The sequence below is a fragment of the Erigeron canadensis genome, chromosome 2, assembly GCF_010389155.1.
Source record: "Erigeron canadensis isolate Cc75 chromosome 2, C_canadensis_v1, whole genome shotgun sequence".
NCBI lineage: Eukaryota > Viridiplantae > Streptophyta > Magnoliopsida > Asterales > Asteraceae > Erigeron > Erigeron canadensis.
In genome coordinates this window covers 2627714-2645022 of record NC_057762.1, presented here as the reverse complement: position 1 = coordinate 2645022, position 17309 = coordinate 2627714, and the positions used below count along the sequence as shown (strand labels likewise).

Here is a 17309-nt window from a genome sequence, read left to right as displayed (position 1 = left end):
CCCAAACATCTCAACCACAATATCATCCTTTTTGCAACTTTATTCTTTTTTGGTAATTGTAGTTTTAGTTGACTAATCTAGACATTAAGCTTCTGTTATCTGGGTTTCTCCGAGTTAATCATGTCATATGCTCTTTTATAAACGATTAAAAAAAAAATCATAACGGAAGGTGATTATATTATACTCGAGCATTAGAAAGTCCTGAATTAGTTTGTACCATTGTTTATATTGTCATACAAGTAATATTACACAAGTTGTGTTGTTAATGTGATGATACTTATAAAGAAAAACATAAAACATAGGAAGTGAGACATTTAAATGTTTAAAAGGATAAGATAAAATGATACTTTGCAAGGTTGAAAGACAATTTACCACAAAAATACTTGGCAAAGAGGATATTATATCGACATGGCATCCACGTGGACCACGTGTATCAATGGTGGGTCCTAGTTATTTTAGACACCACCAATCAATGAGTTGAAAAAGCATGCATATGTTATTGTAAAGTACAAGTACTACAAGTTATAGCATTTCTTCAGGTCATTTACCACCATTACAGTCATATGGAAAGATTAAAATTTTGAAGAATGTAAAAAGGTAATCTCGAAATGAACCAAGGTCAGGCATTCGATCTTATCACGGGAAGAAAACGAAACACGTATTGTAATTATAAAAAGATGAAGGTTCGCATAGACAAATTTATAGCCACATATGTTGGAAGTCAAAAACACAAGAGAGAACATAAAAGGTTGACCCTATTATTTCTTAGAACGAATCTTGCGTACAGGTATTGAAGATCTTTGATGACAAAACCATGAAATTTCAAGCAACGGACTGGGACTTTTCTGGAACAATAGCATCATTAGAGTTTAACCCCTCATCGTCTGATTTCAACTGAGAAGATACATCATCAATAGCATCATTCAGCTGTGCTATCTTCTCCGCCAGTTTTTTGCGTGTTTTCTGAATGAAAACGAAATCAAATTAGTACATTGTAAAAGATAGTTCCACATTTGAAGAACCAATATAATTTTTCTGGATAATGAACTAGCAACAGAAATACGAATGAAGATTGTCTACCTCCAAAGCTTTTTCTTCATCGTAAATGAAAGCTGGCAGCTTCTTGAGCAACTCCTTTTTGTCAGTTCCAGCTAGTGCCCTGCTAATCTGGTTAAAAATCAAAATGATCCTGTAAGTAACTATGTAAAGGAGTGAACTATCTTTGTATGTATATTTGTATATATTGGGCATGTCAATTTCGGCCAAGTTACTTGTAAACAAGTTGATTTTGGGTAAAATAAAAAGAAGTTGATTTTAGTTATCGTTTATCAATATGGATCAAATCAAAAACTTTAGCTCAAAGGGAGATGAGTTAAGCGGTTAAAGTTGCCAAAGGTGTATTCTTGATGATTACAGCCTCCTACATCGTCTCATATTATGAAGAAGATATATTATTGTTAACATACTGTTTGCAACATGTTTCACACATTAAAAAAAATTATACAAAACATGTTTGTGGGGCAAGCACAAACACACCTGAGCCATTTCAACACATTAAAAAAAATGTTTCGACCCAAACCCACCACCCAACCCACCCATTTTGCAACCTCTAGTATAATTGTGACTGCTAAGTATAGTAATGAAACCTGAGGTGCATACACACAACCAAGTGTGCCAACAATTAATCCTCCAAGAAGGAATCCACCAACAAAGGCACTGCCGCTGCTCGATCTTCCATCATCACTAGAAATAAATAAAGCAATATTTAAGAAATATTACCAACATGCTTATGATTCAAAATGGTAATACATAAGAGTTGTAGAGAGAAGAAAACAATAATAAACATTGAACTTTCTTCTCCAAATATATGCAACTGTAGAGGGTTCAGAACGACTCAAAATGCAATTTGTATCAACTTGAAAATCAGTAACAATTAAAAAGAACCATTTGAACAAACTAAAGATTAAAGAAGATATTTAGACTTTAGAGAAAAAGAAACTGAAGATTGCTGCACAGAACCCGAGATCCAATATTGTGTTGGTTCACTTGGTCACAGCGAAAACTTATGGTCAGAAACATGGTAACCATAAAATACTAAAAAAAGTCAACCTTGGGATATCCCTTTAACAAATATTAATAGCAACATGACTTACTTTTGGTAAATCTTGAAGTCCAAAGAGTTATTTAACGATACTATCTATATAAAAGCATTGTGACATTACTTATCGTTCAAAAGGTCCCTCTACTTTGTAATCGGTAATTTAGACATTTGACTGATATCCATACATGTTTTAAAACCATGTATCTCATGACAATTACCTGTATCTTGCTTGAACAGAAAGAGTTCTCTTAGAGGTGCGTAATTGTAAATTACCAACACGACTTTGTCCGAACAACAATGTGGTACTTTGGTCAAGCGACTTCAGAGAGGAACCTACCAGGACATCACAACATCAAGATCAAACTGAAAAGTAAGATTCTCAAGCAGAAATGAAGGTTGCTTCCACAATGTAGTTTCAGTTATTACATTCAAAAATATTGCACAACTTGTAAAGGCATCAACTCATGTAGATTGTTACAACACACAAGGCATCACAAAGACAATCAGTAGCAGATCCAAGATTTTCACCAAGATATGCACTATAACCAATGAATATTCAGAATACTAGTTTTTATTTACAATGATACAATTTTCTTTTCAAGGTATGCATATCCATGTAGGTTGGCCAATAGAACTGTTGTACCAGAAATGGCATGAAATGGCATCATACCAACCAATCATTAGACAAAAATTTCAGATTTTGGGAAGTTTAGGGTGACAGCAATAGAGGTCACGATTATAACTAATAACCAAGTTGTTGGAACTATTATACAAAATAGCATTAGGAGCATTATATTAGTAGATTATGTAAAATTGAAACAATACAATTTACTTCCATGGAGATTTGACGGTTCTATATGACTTAATATCATTTGAATCTAACAATAACCAATCCCACCGGACAGTATGTTATAGTTCAAGTTTGGAAAAGACATTGCCTAGGATATATTCCACATATACCCACAATTTAAAAACATAAAATATACAGTATGTAATCAACTACTTTTCCTCAAATGAAATGCATTTGACTTAATAGTAGATACATTTCGCCGATTATCACATGTGATACTCACTGTGTGTTCAATGACCATCGACATTTTATTATGTCTATTTAAAATCATCCTATAAATTTAGTAAACTAACCCTGATACATGCGTACATCTGTGCTAACAGATCTAAGCTAATCCTGCATGATCTAAACTGATCCTAACAGTTTAACCTATGAATTTACATACATACATAAATGTGTACTAACTGATAACTAACAGCAGCATATAACTTGAATACATACAGATACAATAATAGTTTACCCATATAACGAAATCAACAATATATATGAGTGATGTGACAAAGGTTTAATGTTACATACGTTATAGCTTAGTCACGAGTTCACTAAAATCACATATACTTAGAAATGATGATGGTTTACAAAAATCACGAAAGTCTTTTGCATCTGATGCGGCTTTTAGTTAAAAGCCCTGACCCCTAAATCCAGGGCCAGCTAAATTTTCCGAACATACCAAATGTGTTTCAAATTGCCTTTGACATTTCCAAAACACTAAAACTCGGAGAAATATCCCTACGATGGTAGCATAGCAGACATTCAGCAAATAGCGATTCAAAACCCGAACCCATATCCCTTTAACCACAGTTTTACGCGATTTACTTCTCTCATGTAGGTCGACGAACCGAAGGGTAAAAAAAAAAATTTTTTTTTTAAAGAAAAGAATAGTGTTTGAAAACCAACTAAATAAAAAGGTGATATATGCTTGTTTTCACAAATAAGCAAAATTCCAAAACATAATAAGCCAAACCCACATTAAACATTTCCTAATTTCTAAGGTTTTACAACTTATAGCAAAAAGAAAAATAATATAACTGCTACAAATTGAATATAATCACACAGTACAGTAATGATTTTTTATTAAAAAATAATAATAAGATTGAAAAATATGGAAATAAATTAAATGAAGAAGAAGAAGTAGGAAGAAGAATACCAGATGCATTTTGATTAGGTAAAACCAATGAATTTGATAATGCTGCTGATGCACTACTCATGGCTTCTTTCTTTTTATAATTATTTGAATTTCAGATCACCGCTTTGTGTGTGTGTGTGAGAAAGAAAAGAATTTGCGTGGGGGTTAATGTGATATAAGACTAATATTTTCTGGTTTTTTTAGTCGATAAAACCGAGGGTAAGGAACGTTGTTAACAATGATCTAACAAAATGAGATGTTTTTTTCTCCCTATCATTCAAACCAAACCAATACTAATATGTACTCGTATTTCATATTTGACAATCCAAAGTTTTTATCAATGTCTTTTTTAACTTATACCAAATCTTAATTGTTGTCTTCTATATGATTATAACTAGAAAATTTTGGACTCCGCGTTGCAGGGTCTCAATTCATTCGTTAAAACGGTTCGTTATTTTAGTATATGTGCCGTGAATTTTCGACCGCTTAATTAGAAATAATTTTGTTATTAATATGTTTGTTTAAAAGTATACAAGAAACCAATACGTAACCCGTAGTAGAAACCTGAACGGGATGTGATATGACAAAAATATCAATATATTAATTCAGATATCAAGTGGATGCGATATAGCAAAATGCAAGTAGTGGTACGGGGTGTATCACAATAAGGTTGAATTACAAATAAAAAGTGTGGAAAAAACAAAAGAAGTAACCCGTAATAAAAAATCCGAAAAGAAAAAACAAAACTAAAAAAGAAAAAGACGTGACAAAATCCGAACAGGATGCAATGTGGCAAAAACCAAACTATAAGAAACGTGCGATGTGTCACTTTATAACCGATGCCACGTGTCAAGTTTTAATAAGCATGGTTACTATTGATAACCATGCAAAAAAAAACCCAAAGAAAAAACTCCAAATGGGATCCGTAATGTCAGAATCTAAATAGTGATGCAGGATATATGATGAACCAACAAAAGAGATCATATAAGCAAAAAAAAAGGTATCAAAAAAACCAAGAAAAACCAAAAGATAAATAACCTTAACGAAAATAGAAATAACAAAGGATAAATAAAATGTTGAGTAAAAGTTTTCAATATATTAATTCATAACACAAAAGCCAAAAAACTATGATTAACACCAAGAAAAAACCCCAAACGGGATCCAAAATGGCAAAATCTAAATAGTGATGGGGGTATACGATGAACCAATAAAAAGAAAACACAAAAGCAAAAAAACTATGTAATAAACCAACAAAAACCGTAAGAAAAATAACCTTAACGGGATCCGATATGGCAAAATTCGAAAAAACGCGGGGTATAGGTGGACCAATAAAAAGAAAACACAAAAGCAAAAAAAACTATGTAGGAAACCAAGAAAAACCGAACAAAAAATAACCTTAACGGAATCCGATATGGCAAAATCTAGATAAAAACGCGGGGTACAGGTAGACCAATAGAACAGCGCCACGTGGCACGTGACACTGTTCATTGGGCTCGCTTTTAATGAGATTACAATGTCTCTTCTCTTATCTCTTATGTACTAAATAAAAGAGAACTATTTTTAAAAGTTTCCTTAAATAAAAATCTTATGTATCAAACTCGACATCATAATTCATTTTGATTTTTGTTTCTTTTGACTTTATATCAAAGAATGTATACAATATCGTAAAGTAGTCCAATAGCCACCGAGTAATAATAAAAGCAGTTATTACATTATGAAAACACATTTTGTATTTCTTTCACCCAAAACATAAGTAAAAAGGGCTACGAAAACTCACCTGATAGCCTGCTAAAATGAATACACAAGTATGCGCAAAATATGTAGGATGTATGCTTGACAGCCAACCTAACCACATAAATGAATCTACATATTTATGTCATTGAATAATACGATTATATATTTAACCGTTTATGTCTTTCGAATATCATTTAACTTAACTTTAGACAACGTTTCATTGTTAACTTATGTAGTTAAATGTTTGCAAGCTTGACTTAATCAATGTCTAGGAGTTTTTGATTTTCTTTCTTTTCGAACTTAGAGTAATATTGACTAACTTTGAAAATCAAGATCATTTGAGTGTTTCTGATCATTTGAGTGTTTATGACCACCTGAGTATTTGAGTGTTTCTGACCACCTGTTGAGTGTTTCTAACCATTTGAGTGTTTTTAACCATTTGAATGTTTTCCATATCCGAGTATTCTTGACCAGATTTGTGTGTTTTATCCTAAAAACTCTCAAAACATTTTTCTTGAAAATCATTTAGTGTTTTTGAAATATGTGTAGATATACGAGACTCATTTGGTAAGAAAGTAAGTTTAACAAAAGTTACAAAATCTTTAAAAGACATAGACTTTGTTTACGAAAACGTATAGAACTTCAGATTTAGCTATAACTAATGTTTTTAGAACTATTGAACATAAAAATTTCAAGCTTGATGATTAAAGTTTGTTTGTTTTTTTGTTTAACAAAGTTTCGTAAGACGTAAACATAAGGCAAAAAGTTTGAGTTTTTGATATATTACCTCAAGGATAGATGTGTTTTTGCTGTTAGGAGTAAAAGACTAGTAAAATATAATGATTTAGTGAGTGATTTGAGTGAAATGATGTTTGTGTGTTGTTGGTAAAACTAAAGAGAAAATGAGATTTGAGTGTTTATTTTTGGTGTTTTGTTTTGTGTGTTTCTTAGGTTAGGGTTATGGAGATATTTCTTTATATAACTTTATCTTTGTTGTTTATTGGGTGACAAGAAACAACAACATCATCAAAAGAAGACGTCCTTTCAGTCCATTCAATGTTATATTTAATTAGACTACCTATCAAAAATTTATATTCATTTTATTCTATTAAATGTTTATTTAATAAGAGCAACTGTATGTACCATGTAGTGATTGGTAAACTTGGACTATGTAAAAAAAAATTTCAAAAATGTTGTTTGATCATATATATAATTATAGTGTTTTTACATTACCTTTTACCTATATATGAATATGGAGGTTTTTGTGTTGTTTTTGATGAAGAAAAGATGTGAAAACATATATAAATAAGAAAGGAGGAAAGGAAGAAAGGAAGAAAAAAAGAAATAAAGGAAGAAAAAAAAGAAAGAAGAAGGAAGAAAAACGACACCACGGTTCACAAAATGCTCTCCACCTTACCGGTACCAATATTACGAGGCGGTGTTTCTTTAGGTACTGATCCGGTACTTATTCCCTCCTGGGGCACTCCCTACACCCTACACCCTTCTTTTTAGAATGTATTTTAAGAAATTTGGCGATTTGGCATGGCCTAAGCTCCTTTGTGGATTTCTATATTTGTTTAATGATGTAATAATCCCAATATCAATAAATAAATGTCATAATTCCAATTTTAATAAATAAATACAATAAAGTTAGATAAGAAATCCCTATCATTTAATGGCTTAAAAATATCCTTAAATCCCATATTTTATACGGACTAGGAAGTTTTATTGCAAAATTTCCACAATTAAGTGTTCCAAATATTACTATGTGAAGCTATTAAATCTTATAGTTTTACATGACCACCATACATGTTTTAAAACTTTATCTTGCTCTAACTTATTTAAACTTTTTTTGTTTTGTTTTGTTTTTTGACTTATGAAACCCTTCTAAAATCAATGCATATAATCTCAAGGTTGTATTGTTTCATTCAACTATTTGATAATTCAAACTAGATTTTAGACCCATATCCAACACTGGACACGTGGTTTACGATATTATCAATATTAGATCTTCATACATTTAATTTATAAAATCTTACAATTTTGAAGATATACGTTTCTAAGTTTTATAGTGTGCAAGTTGTAGTACAATAATTGCATGTTCGTCACTGTCATTATTAGTTGAGTCATATTGATGGAATATTTTGACATAGGTATTCCACAAGACACATGCTAAAATAATTTCCCTATCATAGAAGTTTTTAAAACCAGTTATACTTATAATGTAATATTATTATGAAAATATAATTAAGAATTAAAATATAACTATACTTGTGATCTTGTATTTGACATTCAGGTATACGTATGTTGTCATGATGCGAGATCATTTTCAATCACCTGTCTTATGATAATTAGATAACAATTATGATTGTTTTTACTTTCTTTGATAACAATTAGAACTCTTTATTTGATTGACAATTGTAACTTAAAATAAATTAAATATAAGGATAATTATTATTAGAATTTTTAATTTATAGTTTATCTAAATGATGACATAAACGAGAGTCAATTTGATAAAATTGAACGATTTAACTGGTTAATAAGTCATTAGTTCAACTGTCTTATAGTATATATTAAGATTAAGATTAAAATTAAGATACTGATAGAAAAAATCTTTATTTTATAATAAAATATTAACTAAATTAGTCCGGGTTGAACTCGGGTTAATTAGCTAGTTAAAAAATAAAAATTCCAAAAAAGATAAAAGTAAGATATTTTGCCGGCCATACGTATAGGGTCAAAGAAAACGACTACAATTTTACTGTGGGTGTAAAAAAGACTTGGTCCACACAATTCCCACTCAAGAAAATAACTGTGGTCAATAAGTCAGTCAAAAAATAATAATACCCAACGAATGAAAAAATAAAAAAACAGAAGCAAGCACTCTGAGCATGAACTGTCATAACTCCCTCAACACTGAAATTACTACTTTCTGTTAGGCAGTTGTTGTATCTATCATATCTACTATATCTATATCTATACCATATATATATATATATATCATACAGTTTTTTTCTTTTCCACTTATAAACAACTCACATTCCCACGATTTATCAAACCCTAGTTATTTTTTTTTTTCATTATTTCTGATTATCTAATTCGGGTCGGGTTATCTGATTTTAACTTATGATCACATTTTTTTACTAGAGTAGTTTTTGGAATGAAGGACTGGAATTGAACATTGATTACACACAGTATATAGTGTGTGTGTTTCTTTTAAAAAAAATTATTTATTTTTATTTAATTGATCATGGCTAGGAGACATGGATGGGAACTTCCTGCTCATACATTCCAGGTTTTTACATATATATTTTTATAATATATATATACATATATTTTGAGATATGTTTTTGTGTTAAATTTTGCTAGTTGGATCTGTTATTTGTGTTTATTATTATTTGTAATGTGGGTTGAATTAGTAATATATATATATATATATATATATATATATATATATATAATATATATATCTGGTAAGCATGATGAGAAATCATTGTTATTTGCTAGTTACATGTGTGATGAAAGTGAATGTATGATTTAGAAAACGAAAAAGTCGTTATATTTTTATGTATATTTAGCTCAATCAGTTGTAGGAGTATTTTTTTTTTAACTCGAGATGATTCGAATTGCGTAACCACCAATGAGAGCCGCGAGAGAGCGATTTGTTATGACTTGAAAATACAGTAATTAGATGATCATTTATTACTATGCAATGTGAATACTAAAATTACCACTATACTTACCATTTGATGTCCAAAATCAGTTGTAGCTGCAAACCGTCATTTTGATAACCCACAACTAGTTTATGGATTTGTGATGATCGTGTTTCATATATTTGCTTTTGAGGTTGACTTGCTTGTTATATAAAATTTGCAGGTTGTGGCTATTACAGTATTCTTCTTGTTGTCAGTTGCCTTCTATGCATTCTTTTCGCCTTTTCTGGGAAAGGATATATACGAACATATTGCCATTGGCGTTTATTCCTTCTTGGTAAATGGCCTTTTTTGGTTTTCAATTGTTATCTATGAGTTAAGTATGCTGTTTCTAATACTTAATGTTGCCACGTATGTTTCAGGCTTTATCTGTATTCATTCTTTATGTAAGATGCACAGCTATTGATCCTGCTGATCCCGGCATATTGATTGAACCCAATAGGGCGTCACCTTATAGATCACATAACGGCACTGAAGTTCCTGGTTAGTGAATGTATTTGGGTATACAGTATACTTCCCTTAGTTTTTTTTTGTTTACGACATAACTTTGCATAAATATGTTATTGGTAGAGGTACTTTGTTTGTCCTATAAAAATAGAGCCGTCAATGCTGAGCCATTGACCTATTATGGGTCATGAATTGGCTACACTATATTTCATATCCAACACTTCAAAAGGGTAGAAATTAAACCTTTCTGCCAAATAGGTCAAACTAGTCAGTTGCCCCAAGTGTATGTTACTATTTGATTGCCTACAATCTCCAAAAAATTGCTGCGTTTTATAAATTTAGTTTATCAAATGAATTTTAGTCTTTGTAATCATATATAGTACTTTAATGGTTCATAACTCGACAAGTCAAAAAGAAGTGACAATTGTTGTCGTTTCAACCTACCCTGATCCATACTAAGATATATCAAGTTTGACTAGTTACTTTTCCTACTTGACCTGCCCCTGTTGCATCTTATACCTAAAAGTAATCAAAACCCCTGACAATATTCACATTTATGTTGGTATTAGTAAGAATGTTATAAAAATAAACAAACTCCTACTTTAGAAGAGGCATAAAGCTCGGAAAATAAAAGTAATCCAAAGGGTTAAGAGCGCCGGAATGCAATAAACTATGACCCTAAGTAGTCAAGGACATAAATTTCGGTGTTTCGGTCACGGACTGGTATACGAAATATCGTTTTTTTCGGTGGTATTTCGGTAATTCTAATATTATATATATAATATTTATATATATACATAAATAAGAGTAAAAGATAAAACCTGGAAGTGCTGAAACAGAATTCACCGGTCAAATTTCGGAAATTTCGGTGGTATTTCGGTCAAAACCACTGAAAATTTCAGAAACGATATCTAAACCGAAATTCAATACCGAAATAATGTCCCACCACCGAAAACCACTAAAATTTCACCGAAATTGATTATATAGCTATGACCAAAAAGTTATAGTGTGCACGAACTAACGTTTTTTTTATTGTATGGTGGAAACCTGCTAAAAAGTTTTATAGCATTCAAAACTGACTTGATATAAAGGTAACCGGTTACCACCTTTAAATTTATCTTGTTGACCGCTTATGTGGCTTTTATGTGAATTTAATTTATTAGACAAATCTAAAAAATACTTTATTTTACACATTACATATATATATTCATCACCACACACAGATACACACACTTACACACATTACACCCACATATATAATCATCATCATCAATCAACTAACCCCAAATCCAGATAATACATCTAAACCTAACCTATGATGGCACTCAAATTCAACACATAAAAACCATAAATAGCACTCAAATTCAACATTATAAATAACACAATCACACACATAATAATCAATAATAGATTCAACTCATACAATATGTAATAAATCAAATTAATAGATACATAAAATCCATCGTCAGTTTTGAAGCAATTAAAGGGGGTGGCCGGTGGTTTTGAACAAAAAAAAGTGGGTTTTTTCAGGAGGCGGCGACGATTATGGTGGTGTTGGGTTTCTCATTGCGGTGGCGATGGCAGGCGTCTATTATTGTTCATGGTGGTAGGGGTCAGGTTTTTCATCACTGCTACAGTAGCAACAACAACACATAACAATGAGAGAATTAGAGGAAGAAAAGAAACAGGAGTAGCAGCAGCAGCACCTATCCATGGCAAACCGCCGGATCGTTTTTCCTCAACTTCGTCGCCGTCGCGCTCAGCCACCACCAACGATGGTCCACCACCAAAACATCTCCAACATCCCGCTCAGCCACCGTCACAATCACACCACCACCACCGCTAGTCCACCACCGTCACAATCACTCACCATTGATGCACTCCACCACCACCACCACCACCACCACCGGTATCTACCAACCTCCTTGAATATGATCTGATTTGTTTTAGTATTGGGTTTGGTTAGATTTTTAGATTTAGATTTGATTTTGGAAAAGGTTTTGGTGGGATGGCCTGTTAGTCAATATTTTGGTGGGTTTGGTCTGATTTGTTTTGGTATTGGAAAAGGTTTCATATGATTGCTGGCCGGATCTGTATCTATCTATTTATATTTTTTTTGGTTGACCATATATATGTGATGTGTATGAGTATGGAATGTATACATGGAGGTGACTGGTGCCACGTAAGCCCAAAAACGCTTTTCATCCACTATAGCATGTTTAGCCATTTTCCCTACATAGAATATAAAAAAACGTTGGTTCGTGCACACTATAACTTTTTGGTCATAGTTTATTGCATTCCGGCGCTCTTAACCCTAATCCAAATATCTAGACTAAGTTACAAATAACCCAATTAGTTAGGAAACTGTGAATACCTCATGGACATATATATGAAAACAGGTCAACCAGAGTTGTATATGTTAGACGATGGACAAACAAGCCGAACAGTTCAAATGCCTGAAAATGTTTTAAATTGTTCTAAAAACAAGACTTTAATATTTTGCAATCCATACCTGACTAGCTTTCCCCTTTGCTTATAATTTACCCATTTTGACTTGTTGCTAAACCCTCATGTTTTCCAACCCCTGCCTATCATATCAAACATTTATCTAAAAATGCCAAGGTATCTCCGAAGTTAATTTCTATTCGAACACCAGGAAATGCATCTTCTGTTGGAGATCATAGTAAGGCGGAGTTTCAAAATGGTGGAATATATGAGAACGGGAAACCAGGCTGCTGTTCAAAATTGGGTGGATTATTTTGTGGTTGTATTGTCAAAGAGGATTGTCGAAATGATGAAGATATGCAATTAGGAGGAGACGAAGAAGCTTTATTCTGTACATTATGCAATGCAGAGGTATGGACCTCTTCTCCTGTTAATTTAAACTTTTTTACTCTCTTTAGACGAGTTTACTTTGTTAGATCATACTTGTGAGCCTTTGAGAATTATAATATAAAGAGCTTTGGAGAATTGGTAATCTTAGTCTTCTATGATAATAAACTTCTTATGATATGACTTACGGATATATTCTGTTTCTCAAGCCATCTTGATTGTCATGGTGATGAATTATACATAGATCTTATGCATAATCACATTTCACATCATGCTATAAATAGATATGTTGTCATGAATTTTGTTTTTTATTTCATATAGGTGCGCAAGTATAGCAAACACTGCAGAAGCTGTGACAAATGTGTTGACGGGTTTGATCATCATTGTCGGGTAAGGTCCAAACACGATTACACGGAAAGGATAAAACTTGTCATCCATGGGTAGCAACTGTTGCCCCCCTCCCCCACCCCCCAAACCACCCACACACACACACAAACACACACACAAATAATATAGAATGAACATAAAACTTGGTCAACTATTGTGATTCACATGGTACAGATGAAGCAATATGTTGTGTCCTTTGTAGCTTCAAGTTCGTAAGGTTTACTTTTTAAACTGAAATTGTTTTCTTACCATTTCTTCTTGTGTAGTGGTTGAACAATTGTGTTGGAAGGAAGAACTACTTTACATTCGTGTGCCTAATGGCTGTAAGCCTTGTTTGGGTAAGTTTTCTGTTTTGAAAGTTTTTCTGATATCTAAAATTTACTAGGTGTACCTTTTCTTTTCATTTTGTTCTATTATCAGCTACTGCATTTATATTTACATATTTAGTATCCTTTATGAGCGAAGCTCGTTATTCAAATATTGCATTGTGATTCTTTTTCAGCTTACTTTTGAATGTGGGGTTGGGATTGCGGTTCTTGTTAGATGTTTTGTTGATAAAAAGGCTACAGAAAATCAGATTACCGATAGACTTGGAGATGGATTTAGTAGACCTCCATTTGCAACTGTGGTGGTATGTGCATTCTTTTTGTAGGGCTACTACGTCATTTGCTATAATCACATGATGTTCTATCTAATCCTTCAAAATATCTTCGTTTAAATGTTAATCAAATGTATAAGTTACAAATCCAATTTTCAGAAAATACGGGAACTTAGTGGAGTAAACGCTGTAGTCAGCATTTCGTAATGGTGGTGATGGACTATTATGCTGTTTGAACTTTGATAATTTGCCAAAAGTAGAAATCAACAACTTTCAGGGATGTCTGTAAATGAAAACTGTTATCTTATTTTAGAGTTAACAATGTACCAATTAACTTATTAAACTGGGGAACTAGTTATTTAGCTACAAAAGGAACCTGAACAGGTCTCATAAGTGCTTTTACTTTTTAAGCATGCAATCTCATTTATCTCTTTAGTTGACGTATTAATAGTTTATCAAAATATTTCTATTGTTATCTAATTAATAATTAATCTTATAACCATATTTAATGCATTAACAAGTTATTAAAATGTATATAAAGTGGACAAACAGTGTTTCCGGATCAACAACCCAATCTGTATTAACAATTGAGTGCTTTGGCCTAAATTACCGAACCCACTGCTGTCTTGCTGCTTCTACTTAGTTTGCTTGCTTTCACTTATTTTCTCTTCTTGCACCCTTATTTCAGGCTATATGTACGGCTGTTTCGTTGCTGGCCACCATCCCACTAGGAGAACTCTTCTTTTTTCACATAATCCTCATACGGAAGGTTCTCTCTCTCTCTCTCTCTCTCTCTCTCTATCTATTATATATATATGTGTGTGTGTGTGTGTGTGTGTATAGGGTAACACTCCGGTGAGAACACTTAAAAACATCATTTTGATGCATTAAAAGTCTATAAAACTGACACAGTGCATAACTAATTATCATTATTTAAGTGTTTAACAACACATTGATCCGTCAAAATCGAAAAAATCACGTTTTTGGTTTTTTGCATCCATCTTGGATGCATATTCATCAAAATGATGCATCCAACAAAAAACGTAATTTTTTCGATTTTGACGGATCAATGTGTTGTTAAACACTTAAATAATGATAATTAGTTATGCACTATGTCAGTTTTATGGACTTTTAATGCATCAAAATGTAGTTTTTAAGTGTTCTCATTTGTTATCATTTTAATTTGGTTCTCATTTGATAGCCACTCTGTGTGTATATATATGTACAAATAAGAATATATATGTATCTTTCATTTCAGGGGATCACAACATATGAGTTTGTAGTTGCAATGAGGACCCAAAGTGAACCTCCAGGACCGTCACTAGATGGGATGGATCAACAAAGCCTGCAGTCTTCTCCCACAAGCTCCGCTGTGACTGCCATGAGTGGACGAAGTTCCCATGGGTTGAGCTTGCACAACAAAGGGGCTTGGTGCACCCCTCCCAGGATCTTTATGGATCAACAGGTATCCTTTTTATAAGAGCGTCTGTTTTGCAAATTTATTATGGAAAAGAAAAAGAACTTCTTAGCCGTTAGTAAGCATCATAAATGTGCCATGTGGATGCTGGTAAATTGTTTGCTTATGTGAATGATGCGTCTTCTTTCATTTCCCACTATTCCCAACTCGGCTTGGTTACCTACTTGACTATTGTTATCATCAGTTTCTGGTGTTAGGGTAACCTACTTCTGTTCATGATTATCTTATTTTATAGATTTCGAATAGTTATTCTTGAGTAATTAGTTCGATACTTTCAACATATATTTATACGATGTTAAAGTTACGGTAGTTACCTAAATACCTTTATTTGGCAAATATCTAACACCATCCAAAGTGATTTTTACAACTTTAAGTAGAATCACGTTGAAGTATTATCTCGGTGCAAATGGTGATGATTACCTATTTACTGGTGAATGGTTTGACTGGGTTAAAGTTTTGCTACAAAGGAAATGGGTTAAAGCTGTTGGCTCAAAGTGTGTTTTAAATGCATAAAACCTTCTAAATCATTGTTATTCAAAATTTTGTACTGATTATGTATATAATCTGACTCGTTTTTTGTAAAACAGTGAAAAAAAAAGATAAACAAAAAGTGTTTCAGGTCAACCTGATCGCATGGCTCATACAAAAATAGCGCTTTGACCCTTACCATATTGCGACCTCTTCAATTTCCTAAAGCATGTTTCATTGTTATGTTGACATAGGATGAAGTGATCCCTCATCTAGAACCAGGGCGGCTGCCATCCACCGTTGATCCAGATGCAGTCCAGCCACCAGAAAAGGGTAAAAAGTTACCTCAACGTCCTGTCAAGCTCAGTGCCTGGAAGCTTGCAAAACTAGATTCAAACGAAGCAATCAAAGCAGGTGCCAAAGCCCGAGCTTCATCCTCTGTTCTACGTCCAGTGGGATCTAAATACAATCAGTATGATCCTGATCATTTATCTAGTAGCAATGTGAGTGGTAGAAGCAGTCCAAACAGTATCCATCACAAAAGGAGTCATTCGAAAAGCTCATATCCGCCTAGTCGGGCTAGCAGGGAGGATCTTGAAAGTTGCAATCATAGTGTTAGTAACATGAGCACCAGCCCATTGCCGGGTAGAGATCATTTTAACCCCATGTACCAGTCCTCTGCAAATCACTCTCCATGGTCAGGCAACAATGAGCCTATTGAGATCCCACAGGCGGCAGCACCTCCTCCAAGGAGAAACAACTTGGGTGTTGGTGAAAATACAAGATCTTCCTCAGTGTACTGGGATCAAGAAGCCGGTCGGTTCGTCTCTGCTTCAACAACTAGAAGCATGGGTGGAACTTCCTCTCAGGCTTCAGGGGCAGAGCTTACCTATACGGGCCAGTCAATATTTTTTGGTGGGCCCCTTGTTGGTAATGGTAGGACCGGTGGGGTTGCTGGTGGTGGGAGGGGGTCGGCCACAGGGAGTTATTACCAGCAAGGTAGAACACAGAGAGGAGGGCAGCTACCGGTGTTTGTTCCAAGTGAGCAAAGCCAGACACCTAGATTACAATGACATTGTATTATCAGATTTGTTTTCGTGAACTTGTGTAGATTTGTTTCTCGAATCTTTTTTCAGAAAATTTTGTCTTTGTTAATTTATTGATATTGTGCAGTTTACATTCAGATTGTGTTTTTGTACCATTTTCTTTACAAGCTTTTTGATGTTTAGGTTTGTGTCAATTTACTCTGTGGGTTAGAAGACATGAAACTTGAACACCACCAAATGTACTTCATTTGAAAACGGTGTTCTGGAATCATCGGCAGCCTAACATTACAAGTTAAAAGCTCATTTCCGATCTTGCTGCATCACATTGCAAGTGCACTCCTTTACACATTTGTCTACCAAAATATATATATATATATATATATTTTTACAGCTATATACAGTAAATTGTTTATTATAGACGCATGAAAACACAAACATATGAATCATAAAATATATTAAGTAATCTGTAAAATAAACATATCAATCATGAAATATTCTAAGAAGTCCCTAATTACATCATATAATTATAT

The 17309-nt window shown here is 33.1% G+C and overlaps 2 protein-coding genes across 2 annotated transcripts; one reads left to right on the top strand and one right to left on the bottom strand.

Moving 5' to 3' along the window:
* Nucleotides 1–633: 633 nt before the first annotated feature.
* Nucleotides 634–4305, bottom strand: LOC122589112. The gene is made up of 5 exons (XM_043761356.1): nt 4099–4305; nt 2320–2434; nt 1647–1743; nt 1081–1167; nt 634–963 (listed from the first exon to the last, which is right to left on the bottom strand). The coding sequence occupies exons 1-5, from the start codon at nt 4157–4159 to the stop codon at nt 823–825; spliced, it is 501 nt and encodes a 166-aa protein (XP_043617291.1). The 5' UTR covers nt 4160–4305; the 3' UTR covers nt 634–822.
* A 4393-nt stretch (nt 4306–8698) lies between these two features.
* On the top strand, nt 8699–16916 carry LOC122587444 (protein S-acyltransferase 21-like). The gene is made up of 10 exons (XM_043759616.1): nt 8699–9106; nt 9688–9801; nt 9887–10007; nt 12628–12827; nt 13125–13193; nt 13457–13528; nt 13693–13821; nt 14477–14557; nt 15047–15253; nt 15988–16916. The coding sequence occupies exons 1-10, from the start codon at nt 9062–9064 to the stop codon at nt 16804–16806; spliced, it is 1857 nt and encodes a 618-aa protein (XP_043615551.1). The 5' UTR covers nt 8699–9061; the 3' UTR covers nt 16807–16916.
* Nucleotides 16917–17309: the final 393 nt, after the last annotated feature.